The 22,934-nt window shown below is 47.7% G+C and overlaps 1 protein-coding gene across 18 annotated transcripts in view; it reads right to left on the bottom strand.

Annotated features, from left to right (window-relative positions):
- The window catches only part of RASGEF1C (RasGEF domain family member 1C), a 97,854-nt gene that overhangs the window by 29,477 nt on the left and 45,443 nt on the right, over window positions 1-22,934 (bottom strand). For 12 of the 18 annotated variants that reach the window (XM_060296708.1, XM_030844752.2, XM_060296709.1 and 9 more), the window contains 3 exons: window positions 3,087-3,269; window positions 2,793-2,915; window positions 1,463-1,600 (listed from right to left, as the gene is read on the bottom strand). In XM_060296708.1, the coding sequence (XP_060152691.1) occupies window positions 1,463-1,600; window positions 2,793-2,915; window positions 3,087-3,269 (444 nt within the window). Of the gene's footprint in view, window positions 1-1,462; window positions 1,601-2,792; window positions 2,916-3,086; window positions 3,270-6,479; window positions 6,585-22,934 lie in introns of all 18 variants that reach the window. The other 6 variants (XM_060296713.1, XM_060296716.1, XM_060296718.1 and 3 more) reach the window with 1 other exon arrangement.

Below are 22,934 nucleotides of genomic sequence, written 5' to 3'. Positions count from 1 at the left end.
TCTCACTACATGCCCTCCGCTCCATCCATCCATCCATCCATCCATCTACCGTCCCTGCAACCATCTATTTCCCACCCACCTCCCCTTTTATACATTCACCCACCCACAGATCCATCAATTCACTTATCTATCCTTCCTCCCTCCAGTCTAACATTTGCCCTCATCCATCCATTCATACATCCATCCACCATTCATCCATCCATCCATCACCATCAGTCCACCATCCATCCATTCATACATACATCCACCGTCCATCCGCTCACCCACCCATCCATCCATCCACCATCCGTCCATCCATCCATCCATCCATCAATCCACCCACCCACCCTCCCCTCCATGTTCTCACCCACCCACCCATACCCACACACACCCATCCACCTACCCATTCACTCACCCTCCCATCCATCTAGTCATCCATCTACCCACTCATCTAGCTATCATTTCTACCTTTCTCCTCCACTTCTTTCCATCAGTCTCTCCACATCCACTTAGCCCATAAATCTCCCTGCCTACCCAACTTCCCAAACATCTTTCTTTCCCCCTCGACTCATCCATCAAAGTAGCCAACTATGTACCAAGCCGGTCAGTCAGCATCTCCCCTTCCTGCTTCATCCTCCTGATCCATCCAGTCATTGAGCCTTCCCTGAGTCTCCTTTCTGCTGCAACCTAAGCCAAGTGTTATAATCCCCAGATGGATCAGGGGATGCAAAGGAGGAGGAGGAGATGACCCTCATCTCACTGAGCTCTCATAACAACTAACTTGCTGGCTATGTGAAATGACCTCAGGGCAGGGCATCCCTTTCTGAGCCTCAGTTAGGCCTTGGACTTTACAGCTTCCTGGTGCCCAGCCTGCCTTGGCAGTTCTCCTTTGGCTCTGGCTGGCTCTGTGTTCAGACCCACTGTGGGGCATGTCACTAGCTGTCAGCTTGCCACATTCAGTCTCCTCCCAAGGCAAGCAACATGCACTCCCCCTCAGTGTTCTCACCCTAATCCTGGGAGGTAGGGAGTAGGGAGTTTTGTTCCTCTTTCACCTTTAAGTGCCTTCCCCAGAGTAATGCAGCTGGGAGAGCAGGGCAGGGTGTGGGGCGCAGAGGCACCAGATGCCCAATACACTGGCTGCCTCCCAAGCTACTGGGGAAGAGGGTTCTGCCAGGCCAGCCTAATGGGTCATTGACCTATGGCCCGACCACGCAGCCACAAGAGCCCTTCACTTGCCATCTGATGCCACTGATGAGAGCAGGACAGGAGAAAGGTCAAGAGACCAGGCCTGGAACCAGAGGCCTGCTCTCCCTGCCAGCTCTGCAGTGCCTGATTCTCTGATGGGGCGGAAAGGGGCTGATTTTAGAGGGGCTGCAGTGTGCTGGTGGGGAGATGAGGACCCTGAGGCCATCCCAGTAACAGGCTCAGATCTGGGGTGTGAGGGTGTAGACAAGGTGAAGAGAATCCCGCTTGCCTCGCCCACCTCGTCACAGGGGGCGATGCGGCCCACCACATCCTTCAGGTGACTGATGGTCGACTCCTCCTGGAAGTCCCGAGGGAACGTCTCTGTCCACTCGGCCAACAACTGGAGCAGTTTGGGGCCAAACTTCCGGACCTGGGCCTGCAAGGCAATCCGAGGGTCGTCTGCATTTGGTGAGGGTTGCTTGGGAGGTGGGGGTCACAGCAGCCTCTGTCTCAGCCACTCACTGCGCGTCTGGGCTGTCCAAGGGGCAGCAGCAATGGCCGAGGCGGGGTGGGCCTCGTGCCTACTTTGTGCCAGGAGACAGAGACGGGACATGGGGATGGGGGCTGACCACAGCAAAGCAGAGGGGGACAGACACACATTTGGAATGGGGGTCATCTCTTGTTTGTAACTGCCAGTCGTCCCATCTCCCTTTCTGTGGTGACAGCATCTGTTTTCCTGTGGGGTCTCCCTCTCCATCCTTCCCAGCTGATCCTGACCCAGGGCTCCAGGAGTGTGCCCAGATCAGTGCTGGCCAATCAGGGCATGGCACACCCCCATCATGCACTGTGATTGGCTCACAGAGGGGCATGTGGCCTAAGCTAAGCCAATGAGATCGGGGCTTTTATTTATCAGGCTCCTCTTTCCACAGGATTGGGAAGGGTAGACCATGACCCTGGAGCCGCGGAGGCCATCAGACCGTACAGAGAACCTGCCTGAGCCAGAGTGAGGCTGGCCAGAGGTAAACAAAGCAAGGGGTCTTAGGGAGAAAGACCACGTTTTAATGGTACTTTAGTCCCTGGAGCCAGTGGTAGCTTGAGACTTTGCAGTTATATGAGCCAGTAAAGTCCCTTTACCTTAGGCCCGTTGAAACTGGGTTTCTATCACTGGACAGCGGAACCCTACTGACACATGTATAAATAGGCAGTTGTAGCCCATGGGATATGGCGAGGGACAGAGGAAAGGATATGGGGAACCGAGGGAAGGCTGAGCCAACAGTGGACCCGCAGAAGAAGAAAGGGTGGAACAGAGGGTGCTGGGGGCAGGGAGACCAACAGGCACGGCAGGGCCATCCCAGGCCACAGATGGGGATCTACTCATGGGGCTCTGGGGGCCCAGGTTTGGGCTGTGTGAGCTCAAGGCTCCCCTAGGGCATTGGAAAACAGCACTGGGGTTAAAGGTTCTGACTCTGTCCCTTCTGGCTCTGGGCTTCAGACAAGTCAGAAACCCCTGTGGGCTCCTTGTCAGGAGAACGGGAGCAATTGCTGCCTCTCCAAGAGGTTGATTCACAAGTGCATGTCAGGGGAGACCCAGTACACTCGGAGGCCCCCGGCCCTGCCCTGCCTCTCACCTTGTCCAGCACTGGCTTGTCCAGCTGCTGCTGCTCGATGCACAAGTGGCAGACCCGGGCCAGGAGCTCCTGGGGCTCGATGAAGAGGCGGGAGCTCAGCAGGAAGGTAAAGATGTAGGCTTTCTGGGGGGATACGGGAGAAAGGCAGCATGTGCTCACAAGGGCATGGAAGGACGTGCCTCCCAGCCTACTCCACCCCCAGGCCCAGCCAGCCCCAGCTCTGCTGTCTCCCCCATGCCTGGTGGAAGAGAGCCCAGTCTGCTACCCCTCCTCCCCACTGGGTGGATCACCCACCTCAGGGTAGTAGTCAGCTTTGGGCACCAGCTGCTCGATCAGGGTGTCCAGGGAGGCTGAGGATGGAGCTCCATCCAGGAGGGGCTGCCCGGCCTGCTCACCATCCGTGGGCTCAGGGTGGGGTGGGCCGAGGCTGCCTGGAGTGACCATGTCGGAGGTGCTCAGTGTCCGGGGCATGCCTACCTGCAATGGCAAGGGGCATTTGGACCTGCTGGTCCCCTGGGATCCTGGCTGGGCAGGCCCTGCCTCCCATAGGCTCTTCTGTGCCCACCTGAGCCCAGTGATCACCTCCTGGGAGGGCTGCCAGGGAGGGATCCCCCCACCCCATAGCCACTGCATCCCCAGGAATCATCTCTTTTCCATTATCATTCCTAGCCATTTAGGGACTGACTGTTTCCAGTATCCACTCCTACTCGCAGTGAAGGTTGTTTTTGACCAGGCTTAGACAATCAACGTATTTGCCCTGCTGCTGGCCACAAGAATGAGTCGGGGGTGGACCTGATCCAAACTAGAGGGCTCAGATGCAATCCTAGAACTTCTGTGGCACTTGAAAGCTCTTGCCCCTGGGTCCCTGAGCAGTGGAATGGCACGGTTGGAACCATCCTGTCCCTCAAGGAGCCAGGAAAGCGAGCACATTCCTGAGTTCCGTGGGTGAGGCCCTGGATCCTGCTGTGCCCGAAGCTGCTCTGTGGACTGCTCCATCACATGAGTCGGTTTGAGTTTCTCTCAGGTGCAGCCAAATGACAGTCCAGGCTCTTTGTGATTAGGACCCACTGACCTGTCCCGCTATTCCCCCCTTGCAGGAAGGCTCTCCCACCATCTTCAATCCTCCATCCCTCTGCACGTGGCTGAAGTGACTCCCCCTAGGTGGGACCTTCCCTGTTTCCCTGCAGCAACCCGTCAAGGCTGGGCCTGACTTCCGGTGGGCATCAGCAGATTCTCCCTGTTAGCACTGTGGAGTGCTTGGGGTGCTGCTGGTGCCTGGTATAGAGAAAGGTCTCCAGCCAGACCTCCTCCAGGTGGGGCCACAGCACACATATCTTCTGACCCAGCACTGAGTCAAGGTCCTGGCCTGCAGCAGGCACCCATCCACGAGTGTGCACTGGACAGTGCTTCCTCCCTCGGGCTCTGCACATATGCCTGTTGGCCATTCTTCCTGAATGAAGCCTTTGGGGCACTTGTGGCAGCGAGTCCTGGCCAAGCCTGTGACTGTTTAACCATCTCCCATACGTTTAACCAGCTCCCATACGTAACCATCTCTCCATACATTCAAGCAGCCCCCGCAGCCTTAACTGTGGAGTCCTGCAGGCTCACCACAGGGACCTTACAGGGAGCAGCCTCCCCACTGCCCCTCTCACCTCACCCCTGCTGCCCCCATGGCAGACCCTGGCCCCAGCCTGTTTCTGACTTCTCCTGCCCGCTGGTGACCTGGCCCTGAAAGTAAAGACAGAGGGACTTGGAGAGTCCAAGCTGATGTTGGGGATCAGAAGCAGCCCTGCAGAGGGCTGTCCCTAGGGCGTGCAGCGACTGGGTTACAGTGCAGGGAGGGTGCGGGAACCAGTCTGAACAGCGGCCTGGACAGTCCCAGCCCTAGGGACAGCCACAGCTTTATTTCACCTTTCCAGGAAAGTTGTAAGTGTTCAATTTTCAGTTGATGAAACTAAAATTTCACAAAATTGTCTCCTGTCCATCCCAGTGGGAAAGCTGCTGCACATGAGGGCACACGGGGGCTGCCCTGCAGGGAATGGTGGTTAACTCTGGGGTGAGCGCTGCCTCTGCCGCACACCCAGAGCCCAGAACCAGAGCCCAGTTCCACTAGACAGAAAGCTCTTGAGGCCAGGAAGGTCCGCTCTCTCCTGCCAGACACCTGGCACCTCCTCCCTGTAGCCTGTCCCAGATCCCAGTTTTCTCAAAGATGAGCCAGTAGTGGAGGTGGAGGCGATTCTGAAAACCTCTCTGTAGCTCAGGGTGGTCCGTCAGACAATGTGAGAGGGTCTGCAGAGGGGCCTTTCTGGGGAAGCCAGGATGCCACAACTTCAAGAGGTGAGCTGGGAAGCATCCAGAGCACCTCAGGTCTGGCCTGGTACTGGGGGCCGGGTGTGGGGGGCCGGACACACGAGGAAGGGGGGAGGGCTTGGACCCAGCTCTGTTCCGAAGCAGCAAGTTTCCACTGGAGGTCAGGGGTTGCGTGGAGCTGGGGGCCAGAACCATTATGACTCACAGGGATGCCCAGAGAGCAGATGGGTGGCTGATGTTGCCCTCCCACCTCCAAGCACCCATCCTGTTGCCAGCTGGGCTCTGGCCCGATTATCAGTGAATGGATGGGCTTGGCCCCCTCCTGCAGTCTCTGGTGTCTCCTGCTGTTGCTGATTCATGCGTGCATTCATGCGTGCATGCATGGAGTGGCTGCAGACGGACAGGACCTCTCAGAGCTGGCAAGGGGTTGGGGAGGCAGACATAAGCAAGCCAAGGCATGCAGAGAGACTGTACCACTGAGGCTCTGAAGGGTGTGCCCAGGCAAGGGGAGAGGGAATGATGACTTCCTGCATCTGGGTATTCCTTTGAGATAGGGTGGGTGCGGTCAGAGCCACAGTAGTGCCCTGACATTCCTCTCACCCCTCCCCGAAGGTGCGCTGGCACAGACGTCATCCTCCTCCCTTGAGCAGGGGCTCCAGCCTACTGGGAACACAGACGGGCTGCGGAAGTGGCCCCCATTCACCCTCTCCCATAGTAACTGCTTTTATTAATTTCTTACCTATTTTTCTGTCCTTCTGTATACAAGGACAAGAAAATATAAATATATATATTCCCCCCTTTCTTTATTACACAAAAAGTAGTGTATTGCACACACTCTCCTGTGCTCTTTTCACTAACAGTACATTTTGAAAATCTTCCCATGGCAGGACAGAGCACGTTCATGCTTTTTATTTTTTAACTGTCCCACAGTAATCCATTGTTTGGATGTCCAACGGTAATTTTTTTTAACATCTTTATTGGAGTATAATTGCTTTACAATGGTGTGTTAGTTTCTGCTTTATAACAAAGTGAATAAGCTATACATATCCATATATCCCCATATCTCCTTCCTCTTGCATCTCCCTCCCACCCTCCCTATCCCACCCCTCTAGGTGGTAACAAAGCATGGAGCTGATCTCCCTGTGCTATGCGGCTGCTTCCCACTAGCTATCGGGGTAATTTTTAAAAGCCAACTCAACTGTCCATCAACAGATGAATGGATAACAAAATGTGATGGATACACACAACGGGCTATCATTCAGCCTTAAAAAGGAAGGACATTCTGACATGTGCTACCACGTGGGTGAAACTTGAGGACTCTAATGCTGAGTGAAATAAGCCAGACACAAAAGGACCAATCTGTATGATTCCTCTTACATGCAGCTCCTGGAGTAGTCAAGTTCATAGAGACAGACAGTAGAAGGTGGCTCCCAGGGCAGGAGGTGCATGGGGAGTTACTTTTATTCACAGAGAGCTTCAGTGCTGCAAGATAAAAAGAATTCTGGAGATGGATGCTGGTGGTGGTTGCACAACAATGTGAATGTATTTAATGCAATTGAACTGCACACTTAAAAATGGTTAAGATCGTAAATTTCATGTTATGTGTATTTTACCACAATTTTAAAAGAAGCCAGTGATGCTGGGAAAATTGTTTATTGTCACAATTTCCCTTGAGAATCCTTGGAATCACCAGTAGTTCCCCAATGTGTGCTTCTAAGCACACAGCCTGCATGGTGTACATGAGCAGCAGCTGGGAGTACAGGGCCGGCACAGAGGTCCCGAGCGGGCTGGCGGGCTACTCCGTCTGTGCCCCATCTAAAGAGCTGTTTCAAGTTATCTCTCTTTGCTTTGCCTCGGGGCCTGGGACTCTCTCTCTCTCTCTCTCTCTGTGTGTGTGTGTGTGTGTGTGTGTGTGTGTGTGTGTGTAGACAAGTGCATGGTATGACTCCAGTAGGTGTCTGCTTTATACCCACTAAATGAACAAGACAACAAAACAACCAGTGCTGTCTGGCATGTTGGAACAGCCCTTTAAACACTGCTGGGCAGGGCTATACACTGTCACAGCCCCTTTGAATTGGACAAGATTTGACTCGATGTGCAAAGAGCCTTATGTTTGAGAGTGTTCTTTCACCTTAATCAAATCCTTGGAAATTTATCCCAAGAAAATAATCTAAAGAGGAAAAGTTTTGGAAAGGAGTTTGGTTTGGTGTCAATTATAAGCAGTGAACAAAATGCAGAACGCCACAGATGATGAACAGAAGGAGAACATACCCATTAGTGGAGTTTCTGTTGCCGTTGAAATGACAGTTATGAGGACTCAGTGATAACATAGAAATGGTTATGATGTAACGAAGTGAAAATGGGAGGAGAGGAAACTGCACATATGACACGATACAAGCAATATTATTCCAATGAATAAAATTACAATGGAACACTGAAAAAATGCTTCATTGATGTGCATGCCCCCTTTGCCCCGATGTATGCTATTGTCTTGGTGCTATCCATTCAAGCTGAATGAAGGTCGAGCTCAGTCATCAAACATAGCTGAGAAGACGAAAGGCCCCCAGAACACCTGAACACATCCCAGGGCTATGGCGGGTGGTGGGATCGCGGGCATGCTCAGCCCGTGACCCCCTGAGGGGACGCAACCAACAGTGGCCCAGCCATGGTTTGAATGCAAAGTCCACTTTCTGATGTGTCCAGGTGAGGGCCCCTTTACCCCAGGACTAACCACACACCACACCTTCGAACACGCTGCACCTGCTTGCCTGGCATGCCTCCTGACCCCTGTGACCCCTGGGCCTCCCCAATCCCCCAGACTTCACACTGGCCTTGGTCTCCTGGCATTGTGTTCTCTCCAGGAGGAGGCTGGCTCGCCCACTGCTGCACTCTAGGGCCCGGCTCCCTGACACACACGCACAGTGGGTGCTCGGTCAAGATACGTGGCATTCAAGTGACTCAGTGGTGCAGGTGAGAGGCAGTGAAGCCTGAAATTGAACAGTGCAAAAAGGGATGATGAGGTGTGGCCAACACACCAGGCATTCAAGTATTGGAGTCTGTGGGAGGGAAGCTGGGGAGAAGCCTGCAGTCCTGACCTGGGAAGGCCAATCTTCCCTGCCTGACGCCCCATCTCATCCCTTAGGCCTCCCATCTTACCGATGAGGAAACTGAGGCTCAGAGTGGGAAAGGCAGGTACCCAGCTCTCATGCTGAGTACATGGAAGAGCTGGGACTTGAGCACAGGTGAGTCTGAACTCCAGGCCCTCTTCCTGACCATCAGCCCACCTGGGCACTGATGCTGGTATCCCCAGGCCACAGTGTCAGAGGGACTCGGTCAGACACTTGAGGTGTGACCAGCAGTGCCCAAAACACGAGGAGAGAAAAAGCCCATGCTGGTTGGCCCGGGGTCACAGTGGCCCCTACGGGGACAGGCCATCCCTTCCAGGTATTAACTTTGGCCTGTGGGCCCAGGTGCACAGAGGACCTCCTCTTCCAGGTGCCACATCTCCTTCCCAGCCCAGACCTGAGCTCCAAATCCACCCCTCTTGGCACCTCCATTGGCTGGGTCTGCTTTCTTGGCCTCCATCTCCTTTCCTTCTGGCTACAAACACAGCAGTTTTGCTTTGGGGAGTAACCACACCCTCTGATGAATACTGACAGTCCTGGTGGGACTACCAGGGAGGCCCACCCTCACTTGGCCAAGGGGCGGGAACCAGCCCAGCCTGGGCCAATCAGACGCACTGCCCTGGAAAATGCACTTGGTTGTTGTGGGGGGACCTGACCTAAGCAGGCCTGACCTGCTGCAGGCCAGGCCTGGGAGGGGCAGGGGTGGCTTCTGAGTCACAGTTTCCCCCCAACCTAGGCTTGTGCTCCTGCCTCAGTTTCTCTGCCCATGTCTCCTATTCCCCTGCTTAGTCCCTGCCCCTCAGGCGTATATATGGATCTCCGTGTTTAAGTCTCCAGGCCCCGCATGTGGAGGTGCTGGGACTCCCATGACAGTTATGAGGGGTAGGCAGCGAGCCTGCATTGCATGGATCTGATCTGCAGGAAGACTGGCAGATGCAGGGAGAGGACCCCCAGCAAGCCACCCTGCAGGTGAGGCTGGTAGAGAGTGGCCAGAGCTGTGGGCACGAGAAAACACAGCTCCGCTGGGCTCCCTGAGGGCTGTCCACGTGCTCAGACCTTCCAGGTTTAAGAGAGCCCAGAATTCCTGACATTCTGTATTTTGATTTTAATTAAATTTGTTTTTTTAAAAAAGCCACAGCGGGGACCACACTGTATGACGAAAGCACATTTAGAAACGACATCTCTGGCTCCTGGGTGGCCAGTCTACAACCCTCATTCTGCTGGCCCAGCCCACAGGGCTGGTGACTGGCATAAAAAAGCTGCCAAAAATGGAAATCCAAAGACCCTATGGAAGGAATGTGTGTGGCTGGTCAGTGCAACATGTCTTGGGGACTGGAGAGGAGATGTTCTCTCCAGCCTTCTTTCCTGGGTGGGCACCGGGCCAGGCTTGACCGAGGGGACAGAGGGAAAGACACTCCTAGAAAACGGCCCTGAAAAGTGCCTTTGTGCACAGAGAACAGGGAAAAGAATCCCTCCTCTTTAGTTTATGAAGAGGAACCGGTAAGATTAAGTGCACAAAGCACTCAGCACAATACCTGCCATGGAGAGGAAAGGACCACCAAGGCCAGTCCTCCCCACGGGTGCTCACCACCTGCAAAGGCTTAGAACACAACATGAGCAGCAATTCCAACTGCTAATGGAGCTCTGTGCCAAAATTCTGAACAGCACTCCTGTGCTTCACCAGGGTTTCCAAGCTGGCTGTGGCCTGATGGCCCTCTACCCTGCTCCTCCAGGCTTGTAGCTGGAGCTTCTGAAACCAGCTATCAATAGCTGCTGGGGGTTATCCCTGCCAACTGACTCTTGAAGGATGTAGTTGGCCACAACTTCAAATCAGAGCCACTTCTGCCTTTGCCTCCCTATGTAGCATACGTTTACACATTTACATATTTGCATCCCATCATTTCTTCCCCCTCCCCCATTATATCTTTCTCAAAAATTGTTGTAATATCTGCTTAACATAAAATTTATCATATTAACCATTTTTAAGTGTACACTTCAGTGGCATTAACCATTTAGTTGCTCAATCATCACCACTATCCATCTCCAGAAATTTTCCATCTTCTCCAAATAAAACTCCATGCCCAGTAAGCAATAACTCCCCATTCTCCCCTCCCTTCAGCCCCTGGTCATCACCATTCTATTTTCTTCTTTAAGAATTTGACAATTCTAGGTACCTGTATAAGTGGAATCATATAGTATTTGTCCTTTTGGAAGGCAGCTATGTTCACCACTATACCACCAACACTGCACAGCAGTATTTGTCCTTTTGGGACTGGCTTATTTCACTTAGTAGAAAGTCTTCAAGGTTCATTCCTGTTGTAGTATGTGTCAGAATTTCCTTTCTTTTCTTTTTTTTTTTTTTTTTTGCGGTACGTGGGCCTCTCACTGTTGTGGCCTCTCCCGTTGTGGAGCACAGGCTCTGGACAAGCAGGCCCAGCGGCCATGGCTCACGGGCCCAGCTGCTCCGCGGCATGTGGGATCTTCTCGGACTGGGGCACGAACCCGTGTCCCCTGCATCGTTAGGCGGACTCTCAACCACTGTGCCACTAGGGAAGCCCCAGAATTTCCTTTCTTTTTAAGGCTGGATATTTATACTGTATTTCACTGTATATGTATACTACATTTTCTTTATCCATTCATCCATCAGTGGACATTTGGGTTGCTTCCACCTTTGTCACACTGCTTTCCACAGCAGTTGTCCATTTTACATTCCTACCAGCAATGTAAAAGGGTTCCAATTTCTCCACATCCATGCTAATACTGATTTTCTTTATTTTTTTTTTGCGGTACATGGGCCTCTCACTGTTGTGGCCTCTCCCGTTGTGGAGCACAGGCTCTGGATGCGCAGGCTCAGCGGCCATGGCTCACGGCCCTAGCCGCGACCGGGGTACGAACCCGTGTCCCCTGCATCGGCAGGCAGACTCCCAACCACTGTGCCACCAGGGAAGCCCCGATTTTCTTTATTTTTGATGGTAGCCACCATTAGGGTATGAAGTGGTATCTCATTGTGGTTTTGATTTGTATTTCCCTAATGATCAGTGATGTTGAGCATCTTTTCATGTGCTTATTGGCCATTCATATACATCTTCTTTGGAGAAATGTCTACTCAAGTCCTTGGCCCATTTTTGTATTGAGCTGTTTTTATTGTTGTTGAGTTTTAGGAGTTCTTTATGTATTTCAGATATTAATCCCTCTTAGCTTTGTGATTTGTAAATATTTTCTTCTATTATATGGGTTGCCTTTTTACTCTGATGATAGTGTCTTTTGATGCACCAAAGTTTTTCATTTGGGTAAAGTCCAATTCGTCTATTTTTTTCTTTTGTTGCCTGTGCCTTTGGTGTCATATGTAAGAAATCATTGACAAATGCAATGTCATAAAGTTTTTTTCCAATGTTTTCTTCTAAGAGTTTTATAGTTTCAGCCCTTATGTTTAGGGCTTTGATCCATTTTGCATTAATTTTTGTATATGGTGTTAGGAAAGGGTCCAACTTCATGATTTGACCTGTGGATATCCAGTTTTCCCAGCACCATTTGGGAAAGGATTTTTCTTTCCCCACTGAATGGTCTTGGCACGCTTGTCAAAAATAATTTGATTCTATACACTGGCATTTATTTGTGGGCTTTCTAGTCTATTCCATTGGTCTATATGTTTGTCTTTATGGCAATACCACACTGTTTTGATTACTGTAGCTCTGTATTAAATTTGAAATCAGCACGTGCAACGCAAATCCTACAACTTTGTTTTTCCATTTCAAGATTGTTTTGGCTATTCAGGGTCCCTTGAGATTCCATATAAAGTTTAGATGGAGTTTTCTACCTTGGCCAAAAACCCAATTGTAATTTTGATAGAGATTGCATTAAATCTGTAGATTGCTTTGGATAGTGTTAACATCTTAACAATATTAAGTCTTCCAATCCATGACACAGGTTGTCTCCACTTATTGGTGTCTTCTCTCATTTCTTTCAGTAATGTTTTGTAGTTTTCAGGGTATAAGTGTTTTGCCTCCTGGGTTAAATTGATTCCTAAGTGTAAGTTTCTAAGTTTATTCTTTTGATGCTATTATAAGTGGAGTTGTTTTCTTAATTTCCATTTTGGATTGTTCATTGTTAGTATACAGATACACAACTAATTTTTTTTTTTTTTTTGCGGTATGCGGGCCTCTTACTACTGCAGCCTCTCCTGCTGTGGAGCACGGGCTCCGGACGTGCAGGCTCAGCGGCCATGGCTCACGGGCCCAGCTGCTCTGCGGCATGCGGGATCCTCCCGGACTGGGGCATGAAACTGTGTCCCCTGCATTGGCAGGCAGACTCCCAACCACTGAGCCACCAGGGAAGCCCCACAACTAATTTTTTTGGTGTTGATTTTGTAGCCTGCTACTTTGCTGAATTTGTTAATTAGTACTAACAGTTTTGTTTTGTTTTTTGTATGTAATCTTTAGGGTTTTCTATATATTAGGTCATTTGTTTGCAAAGAGCTAATTTTACTTCTTTTCTAATTTGGTTGCATTTTATTTCTTTTTCTTGCTCTGGCTAGAGCTTTTTTCACTATGTTGAATAGAAGTGGCAAAACAGGCATCCTTGTCTTGTCCCTGATTTTAGAGGGAAAGATTTCAGTCTTTCACCAGTGAGTATAATATTAGCTGTGGGTTTTTCATGTACAGCTTTTATTATGTTGAGGTAGTTTCCTTCTAGTCCTAGTTTGTTGAGAGTTTTTATCATTAAAGGGTACTGAATTTTTTCAAATTCTTTTTCTGCATCAATTGAAATGATCAGACGATTTTTTCCTTCTTTTTTTAATGTGATGTGTTACATTAATTGATTTTCATAGGTTGAGTCATTTTTGAATTCTAAGAATAAATCCCACTTGGTCCTTCTAATATGCTGCTGAATTCAGTTTTCTAGTATTTTGTAGAGGAACTTTGCATCGATGTTCATGAGGAGTATTGGTCTATAGTTTTCTTTTCTTGCAGTGTCTTTGTCTGGCTTTCATATCAGGGCAATACTGGCCTCATAGAATGAGTTAGGAAGTGTTCTCTCTTTACTTTTTGAGAAAAGTTTGAGAAGGATTGGTGTTAATTCTTCTTTAAATGTTTGGTAGAAATTCACCAGTGAAGCCATCAGCTCCAGGGCTTTTCTTTGTCAGGAGGATTTTAATTACTGATTCAATCTCCTTACTAGTTATAGGTCTAGATTTTCTATTTCTTTGTGATTCAATCTTGGTAGGTTTTGTGTTTCTAGGAATTGTACATTTCATCGAGGTTATCTAATTTGTTCTCATACAATTGTTCATAGTATTTTCTTATAATCCTTCTGTAGAATTGGAAGTAATGTTCCCACTTTCATTTCTAACTTTAGTAATTGAGTAATTCTCTTTTTTATTGTCAATCTAGTTAAAAGTTTGTCGATTCTGTTAATCTTTTTGAAGAACTAACTTTAGGTTTCATTGATTTTCTGTAATTTTTTTCTATTCTATATCTTATTTACCTCTTCTCTAATCTTCATCAGTTCCTCCATTCTGCTAGATTTGGGTTTAGGTTGCTCTTCTTTTTCTAGTTCCTTGTTGATTTGAGATCTTTCTTCTTTTGTTTTTTTAAATAAATTATTTATTTATTTATTTATTTTTGCCTGTGTTGGGTCTTCATTGCTGTGTGCAGGCTTTCTCTAGTTGTGGCTGGCGGGGGGGGCTACTCTTCATTGCAGTGCACAGGCTTCTCCTTGCAGTGGCTTCTCTTATTGCAGAGCATGGGATCCAGGCATGCGGGCTTCCGTAGTTGTGGCACATGGGCTCAGTAGTTGTGGCTCGTGGGCTCTAGAGTGCAGGCTCAGCAGTTGTGGCACATGGGCTTAGTTGCTCTGCAGCATGTGGGATCTTCCCAGACCAGGGTTCGAACCCATGTCCCCTTCATTGGCAGGCAGATTCTTAACCACTGTGCCACCAAGGAAGCCCTCTTTCTTCTTCTTTTTTTTTTTTGTGGTACGCGGGCCTCTCACTGTTGTGGCCTCTCCCGTTGCAGAGCACAGGCTCCAGACGCGCAGGCTCAGCGGCCATGGCTCACAGGCCCAGCCACTCTGCGGCATGTGGGATCCTCCCGGACCGGGGCACGAACCCGTGTCCCCTGCATCGGCAGGCGGACTCTCAACCACTGCACCACCAGGGAAGCCCTCTTTCTTCTTTTTTAATGTCAGTGTTTATAGCTATAAACTTCTCTCTTAACATTGTTTTCACTGCAACCCATAAGTTTTAGTATGTTGTGTTTCCATTTTCATTTGTCTCTAAGGATTTTCTAATTTCCTTTATGATTTTTTTCTTTGAACCATTGGTTAAGAGTGCATTGTTTAGTTTCCACAGATTTGTGAATTTTCTAGTTTTCTTTTTATTGTTGACCTCTAACTCATCCTTATTGTGGTTGGAGAAGATACTTTGTAAGATAGATATCTTTTTTTAATATATTGAGACTTGATTGTGGCCCATTATATGGTCTATCCTGGAAAATGTCCCCTGTGCACTTGAGAAGAATGTGTAATCTATTGTTGTTGCATAGAGTGTTTTGTATATGTCTCGTAGATCTAGTTGGCTCATTGTGTTTTTCAAATCCTATATTTCTTTACTTATTTTTTGTCTGATTGTTTTATCCATTATTGAGAGTGGGGTATTAAAGTCTCCAACTGTTATTGTAGAACTATCTGTCTCTCTAATTCTTGTAATTTTTTTCTTCATATATTTTGATGGTCTGTTTTAAAGTTATGTAAATGTTTATAATTGCTATATCTTGCTGTAATGAACCTTTTATTAATATATGATGTCCTTCCTTATCTCTTGTAACCTTTTTAAATTTAAAGTTTATTTTCTGCTATTAGCATAGCCACCCCACTCTCTTTTGGTTAGTGGAATATCTTTTCCCATCCTTTCACTTTTAACATATTTATGTCTTTGAATCTAAAATGAGTCTCTTGTAGACAGCACGTAGTTCGATCATTTTTTAAAATCCATTCTGCCAATCTCTTTTTGACTGGAGAGTTTAATCCATTTAGATTTAAAATAATAACTGTTAAGGGGAATTTACTTCTGCTATTTTGCTATATTTTCTATATGCCTTATAGCTTTTTGTCCCTCATTTCCTGTATTACTGTCTTCTTTTGTATTTAGTTAATTTTTTATTGTGAAACATTTAAATTATTTTCCAGTTTCCTTTTGTGTATATTCCATAGCTATTTTCTTTGTGGTTACCATGGGGATTACATTTATCATCCTAAAGTTATAACACTCTAGTTTGAATTTATGCTAGCTTAACTTTAATAGCATACAAAAACTCTGTCCCTATACCATTCTGTCCCTACACTGTTTCAGTTATTGAGGTCACAAAACCACGTCTTTATGCAGTTAGTGTCATAGGCTAATAATTATTTTTGTAAAAAAACCCATTAGTCTCTTAAATCATGTAGAAAACAAAAAGTGGAGTTACAAACCAAAGTTACAATAATACTAACTTTTATACTTGCCCATGTATATATCTTTACTAGAGATCTTTATTTCTTCATATGGCTTTGAGTTACTGATTAGTGTCTTTTTGTTTCAACTTGAAGGACTCCATTGAGTATTTCTTGTTCTGGTATAATGAAACCATTCAGCTTTTGTTTATCTTGGAATATCTTAATTTCTCCCTCATTTTTGAAGGATAGTTTTGCTGTATATTGAATTCTTGGTTGGCAATGTTTTTACTGTCAGAACTTTGACTATATCAACCCATTGCCTTCTGGCCTCAAAGGTTTCTGATGAGAAAAATGCCAATAATCTTATTGAGGTTCTCTTGTATGTGACAATTTGCTTCTCTCTTGCTGCTTTCCATATTCTTTTTGTCTTTTTCTTTCGATATTTGATTACAATGTGTTTCATCATGGTTCTCTTTGAGTTTATTTTACGTGGAGTTTGTTGAGATTCTTGAATGTTTATATTCATGTTTTTCATCAAATTTGGGAAGTTTTCAACCATCATTTCTTCAAACAATCTCTCTGCTCCTTTCTCTCTCTCCTCTCCTTCTGGGAGTCTCACAACATGTATGTTTGTTTTCTTATTAGTGTCCCACAGGCTCCTTAGGCTCTGTTCACTTTTCTCCAGCATTTTTTCTTTATGTTCTTAAGACTCAATAATTTCAATCATCCTAGCTTTAAGTTCACTGATTCTTTCTTCTGTGTGCTCAAATCTGCTTTGGAATATATCTAGTGAATTTTTCATTTCAGGTATTGTACTTTTCTGCTCCGAAATTCCTTTTTTGTTTTTTTATGTTTTCCATCTCTTTATTGATATTTCTATTTTGTTCATAGTTTTCTCAACTGGTCACCTCATCTTTGTCTAATAAGTCCATCATCTGGTCTTCCTCAGGGATGGTTTATGCTGATATTTTTCTCCTTTCAATGGTCCATACATTCCTGTTTCTTTGTATGCCTTATGATATTTTGTTGTTGTTGAACATTGGACGTTTGACTCTTATAAAGTAGTAACTAAAATCTGGAAATAAGATTTCCTCAGGATTAAAAAAAAAATTTCTTCAGGGTGCCTTTGTGCTGGGATCAGCCTAACATGTAAAATTAAGATCTTTTTGGGTCTTTTACGAGCCTGCACCTTTCCATAGGCATGTTCAGTAACTTTAGAAATTCTTCCCTATATGTGGTTATTTTTTTTTTTTTTTGCGGTACACGGGCCTCTCACTGTTGTGGCCTCTCCCGTTGCGGAGCACAGGCTCCGGACGCGCAGGCTCAGCGGCCATGGCTCACGGGCCCAGCCGCTCCGCGGCATGTGGGATCTTCCCAGACCAAGGCTCGAACCCACATCCCCTGCATCAGCAGGCGGATTCTCAACCACTGCGCCACCAGGGGAGCCCTATGTGGTTATTTTTGAAAGTCCTAATCCTTAAATGTTTGGCTCTCAAGAGGGGAAAAAGAGAAAAAAGAAGGGAGGGGGAACCAGGCTCTGGCCCTTTAAATCCCCTAAAGCCTATTCAGCCAGCAGGAATTGCAACTATGGTGGCCTGCTTCTGTATCTGCGCCTCCATAATCAGAAGCAATAGGTATAAGAACCCAGATCCCTGATATTTAGAGAACAAGGGCATTATTGCCCACCTTGGCTCCCATAAACTGTGTGCAAGCTGCTCCAGGAATATGTGCATGGCTGCCTGCCCTGAGGCTGAAGGGTGGAGGATGCTGCTACCATGCTCAGATCTGAAACTGACCAAAATTAACTGAGATTTACTGCTTAAGCCTTCCTCTGGGAGCTGCAGGCCTTTAAATAGACTCTAGAGTGCTGAAATAATTACATTAGACAGATTCTGCCAGTTCAACTGTCATCTAGGTGGAGATGGAATCCTGGTACTTCCTATGCCACTATCTTCCCTGATGTCCCCCCATTATATCTTTAACTGGGTATTGCTATTGGGTTTTTGTTTGTTTAGTTTCTTGTTTTATAAATTTATTTATTTTATTTATTTATTATTTTTGGCTGTGTTGGGTCTTTGTTGATGCACACAGGCTTTCTCTAGTTGTGGCGAGTGGGGGATACTCTTTGTTGTGGTGCTACTCTTCTCATTGTGGTGGCTTCTCTTGTTGTGGAGCATGGGCTCTAGGCATGAGGGCTTCAGTAGTAGTGGCACGCGGGCTCAGTATTTGTGGCTCGCAGGCTCTAGAGCACAGGCTCAGTAGTTGTGGTGCACGGGCTTAGTTGCTCTGCGACATGTGGAATCTTCCAGGGCTCAAACTCGTGTGCCCTGCATTGGCAGGTGGATACTTAACCACTGTGCCACCAGGTAAGTCCCTGCTATGGGGTTTTGTATATGGATTTTTTTATCTCATTAGTTCTAATAGTCTTGGGTTTTCCAGAAACCAATCATGTCTACAATTAATAGTAATTTCATTTTTTCCTTTCTTGTGGTTAAACCTCACTCCCTTTTCTTGTCATAGTGTATTGGACAAAACTCCTGCAAAAACAATACTAGTGGGAATAAACATCTTAAATTGTTCCATCTTCGATCAGGGACAGGTATGCTCTGGGACAGAGATGAGAGCCCTTCAACGATGATGCTCCTAGTCCCCTTGCAGCTTTTTGGGAGGGTTTGGGGCCACACACAGTTCCTGAATCTGTGTGTGCCCTGGAAGCCCCAGGCATCCTCCTTCCCCTGCCATGAGAAGGAGCTCCCTGTCTAGATGGCCTCTTCAGAGACCATGTTTCAGTTTTACTTCTATCTGCGCAGGGCTGCCTGTCTAGATGGCCTCTTCAGAGACCATGTTTCAGTTTTACGTCTATCTGTGCAGGGCTGCCTGTCTAGATGGCCTCTTCAGAGACCATGTTTCAGTTTTACTTCTATCTGTGCAGGGCCACCAGAAGCTCTGAGAAGAGGCCTAAATTCCAAGCTTTTCTCACAGGGTCCAGGCAAGACCTGCTCCCCAGGTAGGGCATCTGGAGCCTCAGCTGGCCCAAGGCATGATTGAGAGAGTTGAATGGGCATCTTTGGTTGGGACTGCTTCTGCAGGAATAGGGACAGTCTCTGTGCCCTTAGGGGAAGAGGAGCTAAACTTGGGGCTGTTTCCAAGGGTCCTGGATGAAGTACTTGCCCCATCTGACCCAGACAGGCTCTGACCCCCAGGGGTTTCATTTCAAGAAGAAAGAGATTCTGTGTCATGTTTCATGTGTCTTTTGTTCTCACATGTCACTTAATCCTTAAAACGACCATATGGGAATGATTGCCCACTTCATAGATGAGCAAACCTGGGTCCTACATGGTAAAGTGGAGTGGATAAGGTTACTAGCTGGTGACTTTTACCCAGATCCCAGACTCCAGACCCAGCTCCTATCCTTGGCCCTGGGAAGGAAACTGGTAAATGCTGAACGGAAGACAGACATGGCCCAGAGATTCAGCAGGGGATCTGGGCTCAGGGGCTGAGAGCTTGAGGAGGGCAGCCTGATTACTGGGAATCCCAACATGGCCCAGCCTCCAGGAGGCAGGAAGCCCCCTGAGCAGCCCCTAATGGACTCAGCTGAAGAAGAGGTTTCAGCCCATGGCCAAGCCCTTCCCCCACCCTCACTGGAGCCTCAGAGGAGGAAAGGGTCCAAGGGTAGGGGCGTGAACCATGCCATCTCATGCTTGGCTGCTCTGAGCAGTGGCAGCATTTGTTCAGAGCCCCAAAAACCTCTGTGGTCCTCCTCCCCTCCCTCCCTAACAAAGCCTGGAGCTGAGACACTCATCTCATCACAGTTTGGGTCCAATGAAGGGCTCCTCCTTGTTTCCTACTGTCTGAAGGGATACTGTGGGGGTGCTAGGGTCTCCCTCAGACCTGAGCGCAGAGGTGGCACATGCGCAGCCTGGCCTTGCCTTTGGGAGGCCATCCAACAGACTTGGCTGTGAAGGGAGGACTGGCATGTGTTATTTTTGTGCTCCATATGGCCCTCAGCTCCTGCTGACAGAGCCTGCTGCTTCCATATCTTGGGAAGCTCGGGTTTCTGAGATCCTAGGGCCCAGCTTGCAGGCAATCTGTTGAGTGCAGGTTGACAGCACCAAGACCCACCACAGGTCAGTAAGTAATACAGAGCTCTTCAAAGGGAAAATTGGTCTCTCTCTCGCTCCATAATCCATCCAGTCAGTCCCTTACTCTTGGTCCACATCCTTGATTGTTTCCTGAGGACACACTTTTAGAAGGAGCAAGACTGGGCTGAAAGACACCAGTCCTTAAAAGCGAATCAAACTATACTGCCCAGTTGCTCCCCCAAACCACAGTGAAGGGGTTTTGTTTTACCCTTCCAACTGCCATGCTTCCTTACTTCCAGGAACCACTTCTCCCCACTGGCTGGAATCCTGCTTAGGTGGGCTTGGGGCGGGTGGTAAACTGGGTCCTGGCAAATGAAAATGAAGCATCCTCTCCTCTCACCCCTGAGTGAGGGACCCAGGTTATCCAATCAGAGTAAATATGGGGCCTTGCTTGGCGACCACCACAGAGAGACGTTCCCTTGATACTTTTTCCTCTCTTCACTTAAAAAAAAACTAAACACAAAAGATTCTATGAACACACCTATAATTTAAATAAGAATTATTTTTATTATTATTAAAACAATATGAATGAACATATGTGAACTGCTACCCAGGCTAAGAAAAAGAGAATTACCAGTACCTTAAAATCCCTTACGTACTTTCCCTGATGAATCCACTCCTTACTCCCTAACCTCTAGGCAATAACCATTCTGACTTTTGTGCTAATTGTTCCCTTGCTTTTCTTTATAGGTCTACCTGTGTATCTATCCCAAGAAACATACTTCTTAGTCTTAAAATTGAAGGGCAAGCACACACCAGCCATGCAAGGAGCGGGCAGCACTGTCCCTGCTGGGCAGAGGCTCCAGGAGGAGGTGAGTGGAGCAGTCTTGGTCTGACTTCCGCTTCTCTGGGAGGTGACAAGGCCCTTTCTGGGGAACTCATGAGCAAGGTCACGAGTGAGTCTTGGGAAACACTGGGCTCTCCACAGTCGGGTGCCTGGCAAGACTGGGGTGTAGACCAGGCACTGGACATGCAGCAGAAGTCTGGTCAGTGAAAGTGGGCTGCTCTGTCCTTTCTATATTTGAGCCCACTGTGGTCTACCTCCCACTCTCAGCGGAAAGCTGGAAACTTCTGTGAGTGATATGCATGTCTTCAGCAGAGCTTGAGGGGAGAGACCCTCATTAGCACATGGTCAAGACAAGCCAAGTACTGATGAGAAGCTGGCCCAAGTTGTCCTGGGTGTTCTGTCCTTGGGTTAAGAAGACGGCCTGATGGAAGGGGGTCTTAATGATGACAGTTTGTTTCTTGGGTTGCCCTGATGCAGTGTGGCTCAGTTGCCCTCCACATGTGGTGCAGAGCTGCTATCCTGGAATCATTTTCACCATCCTCCAAAGGATGATTCCCTTGTCATTTCTTTTGTGTGGGGTCTCCTTCTTTCTGCAGCTCATGTCTTCTTCTTTTCTGGTTTATTCTTTCATTTCAATGGAGCTCATCCTCCAGTATCTTCTTGAGAAGAGTGCTTAGGAAACAAATTTGAATTGTAGGACACCCAGCTGGTGCTGGGGGTGTCGTGAGTGAGAGTAAAGGAGAAACACACACCAGATCTCAGATCACATCATGCAGACCTCCTTTGGAGGCCCCTAGACATTGCATCACCAGGGCTATTTTCTCATAGTCTTTGATACCTACTGAAATTCTCATGTCTGTTTGTTTGCTTATTTCTCCTCTGTTTCCCCACAAGATCAGGAGCCCTGGAACATGGTCTCTCACGTCCACTGAAGCATCCCCAGTGCCTGGACTGTGCTTAGGCACATGGTAGTTACCCCAAAACATATTTAAACGAAGAAATGAGTGAGCAGATAGATGGCTATTAGAGTCTGGTCCTATCTGGCCACTGACCTGTTGTATAGCCTGGGACAGAATGCTTCCCTTCTCTGGGACTCATTTCCTCACTGAACTAAGGGGACTGGGGTGGGAAGGTACCTGACCTTGTCTAGCTCTGGTCTGCACAGGGGCAAGAGCACTGTCCAAAGTCAACAGCTTCCTGCTCACAGGTCCTGCCTTCTTTCTGAAAATCAGGATGATTTTTGCATGCCTCTAGACACCGGATCCCTCCATCTTTCAGGGCCACAGAGGTCCCACACAGAGGCTGGAAATTCATCCCTGAGTCTCAAAGTGCTGGGCAAGAATCCAGCTGGACCAGGAGATGGAGAAACTGAGGACTGGAGAGGGGACACTCGCACTACAGGTCAAAGCTCTGGCTGCCAGCCTGGAGGATTCCCAGTCCTGGGTGGTGGATGGAGGGACCACAGTCCACATGCCACCATGCAGAGCAGACCCCGGTGGGTGTCTCAGATTCTCAGAGCCGAAAACAGAACTGTCCTCTGGACTTAGATCTCCTCTGTGTCACCCTGAGCAACTCAAAGCCAAACAGCATTTCATTAGAGACATTTGATGATCAGCTCCCCTTATCTCATTAAGGAACTTTTTACAGGCATGCACTGTCTTAAATAGATTTATGATTTTACTAATATTTTGGTGTGTTAAACTATTCTGGTTCCTTTGCCTTTCCATATACATTTTAGAATGACCTTGTCTGTATCTACAAAAACCCCTGCTGGGATTTTGACTGGAACTGTAGCAAATCTGTAGATTAATTTGGGGAGAACTGGTAACTTTACTATGTTGATTGTTCCAATCCATGAGCACGGTATTTTTTTTTTTTTTTGTGTGGTACACAGGCCTCTCACTGTTGTGGCCTCTCCTGTTGCAGAGCACAGGCTCCGGACACGCAGGCTCAGCGGCCATGGCTCGTGGGCCCAGTGGCTCCACGGCACGTGGGATCTTCCCGGACCGGGGCACGAACCCGTGTCCCCTGCATTGGCAGGCGGACTCTCAACCACTGCACCACCAGGGAAGCCCCACAGTATGTTTTTAATGTCATTGATTTCTATATTTATCTTTATTATTTCCTTCCTTCTGTCTGCTTTGGGTCTATCTTGCTCTTCTTTTTCTGGTGTCTTAAGGTGAAAGTTTTAATTATTATTTAAGACTTTTCTTCCCTTCTAATGTGAGAATTTAATGCTATCAATTTCTTTTTACAGTACTGTTTGAGGCATATCCCACAAATTTTGATATGCTGTATTTTCATTCTCAATCAGTTAAAAATATTTTCTAATTTCCCTTGAGACTGC

This window comes from Globicephala melas, chromosome 3 (assembly GCF_963455315.2).
Source record: "Globicephala melas chromosome 3, mGloMel1.2, whole genome shotgun sequence".
Classification (NCBI taxonomy): Eukaryota; Metazoa; Chordata; class Mammalia; order Artiodactyla; family Delphinidae; genus Globicephala; species Globicephala melas.
This window is presented reverse-complemented; position numbering and strand designations above follow the sequence as displayed.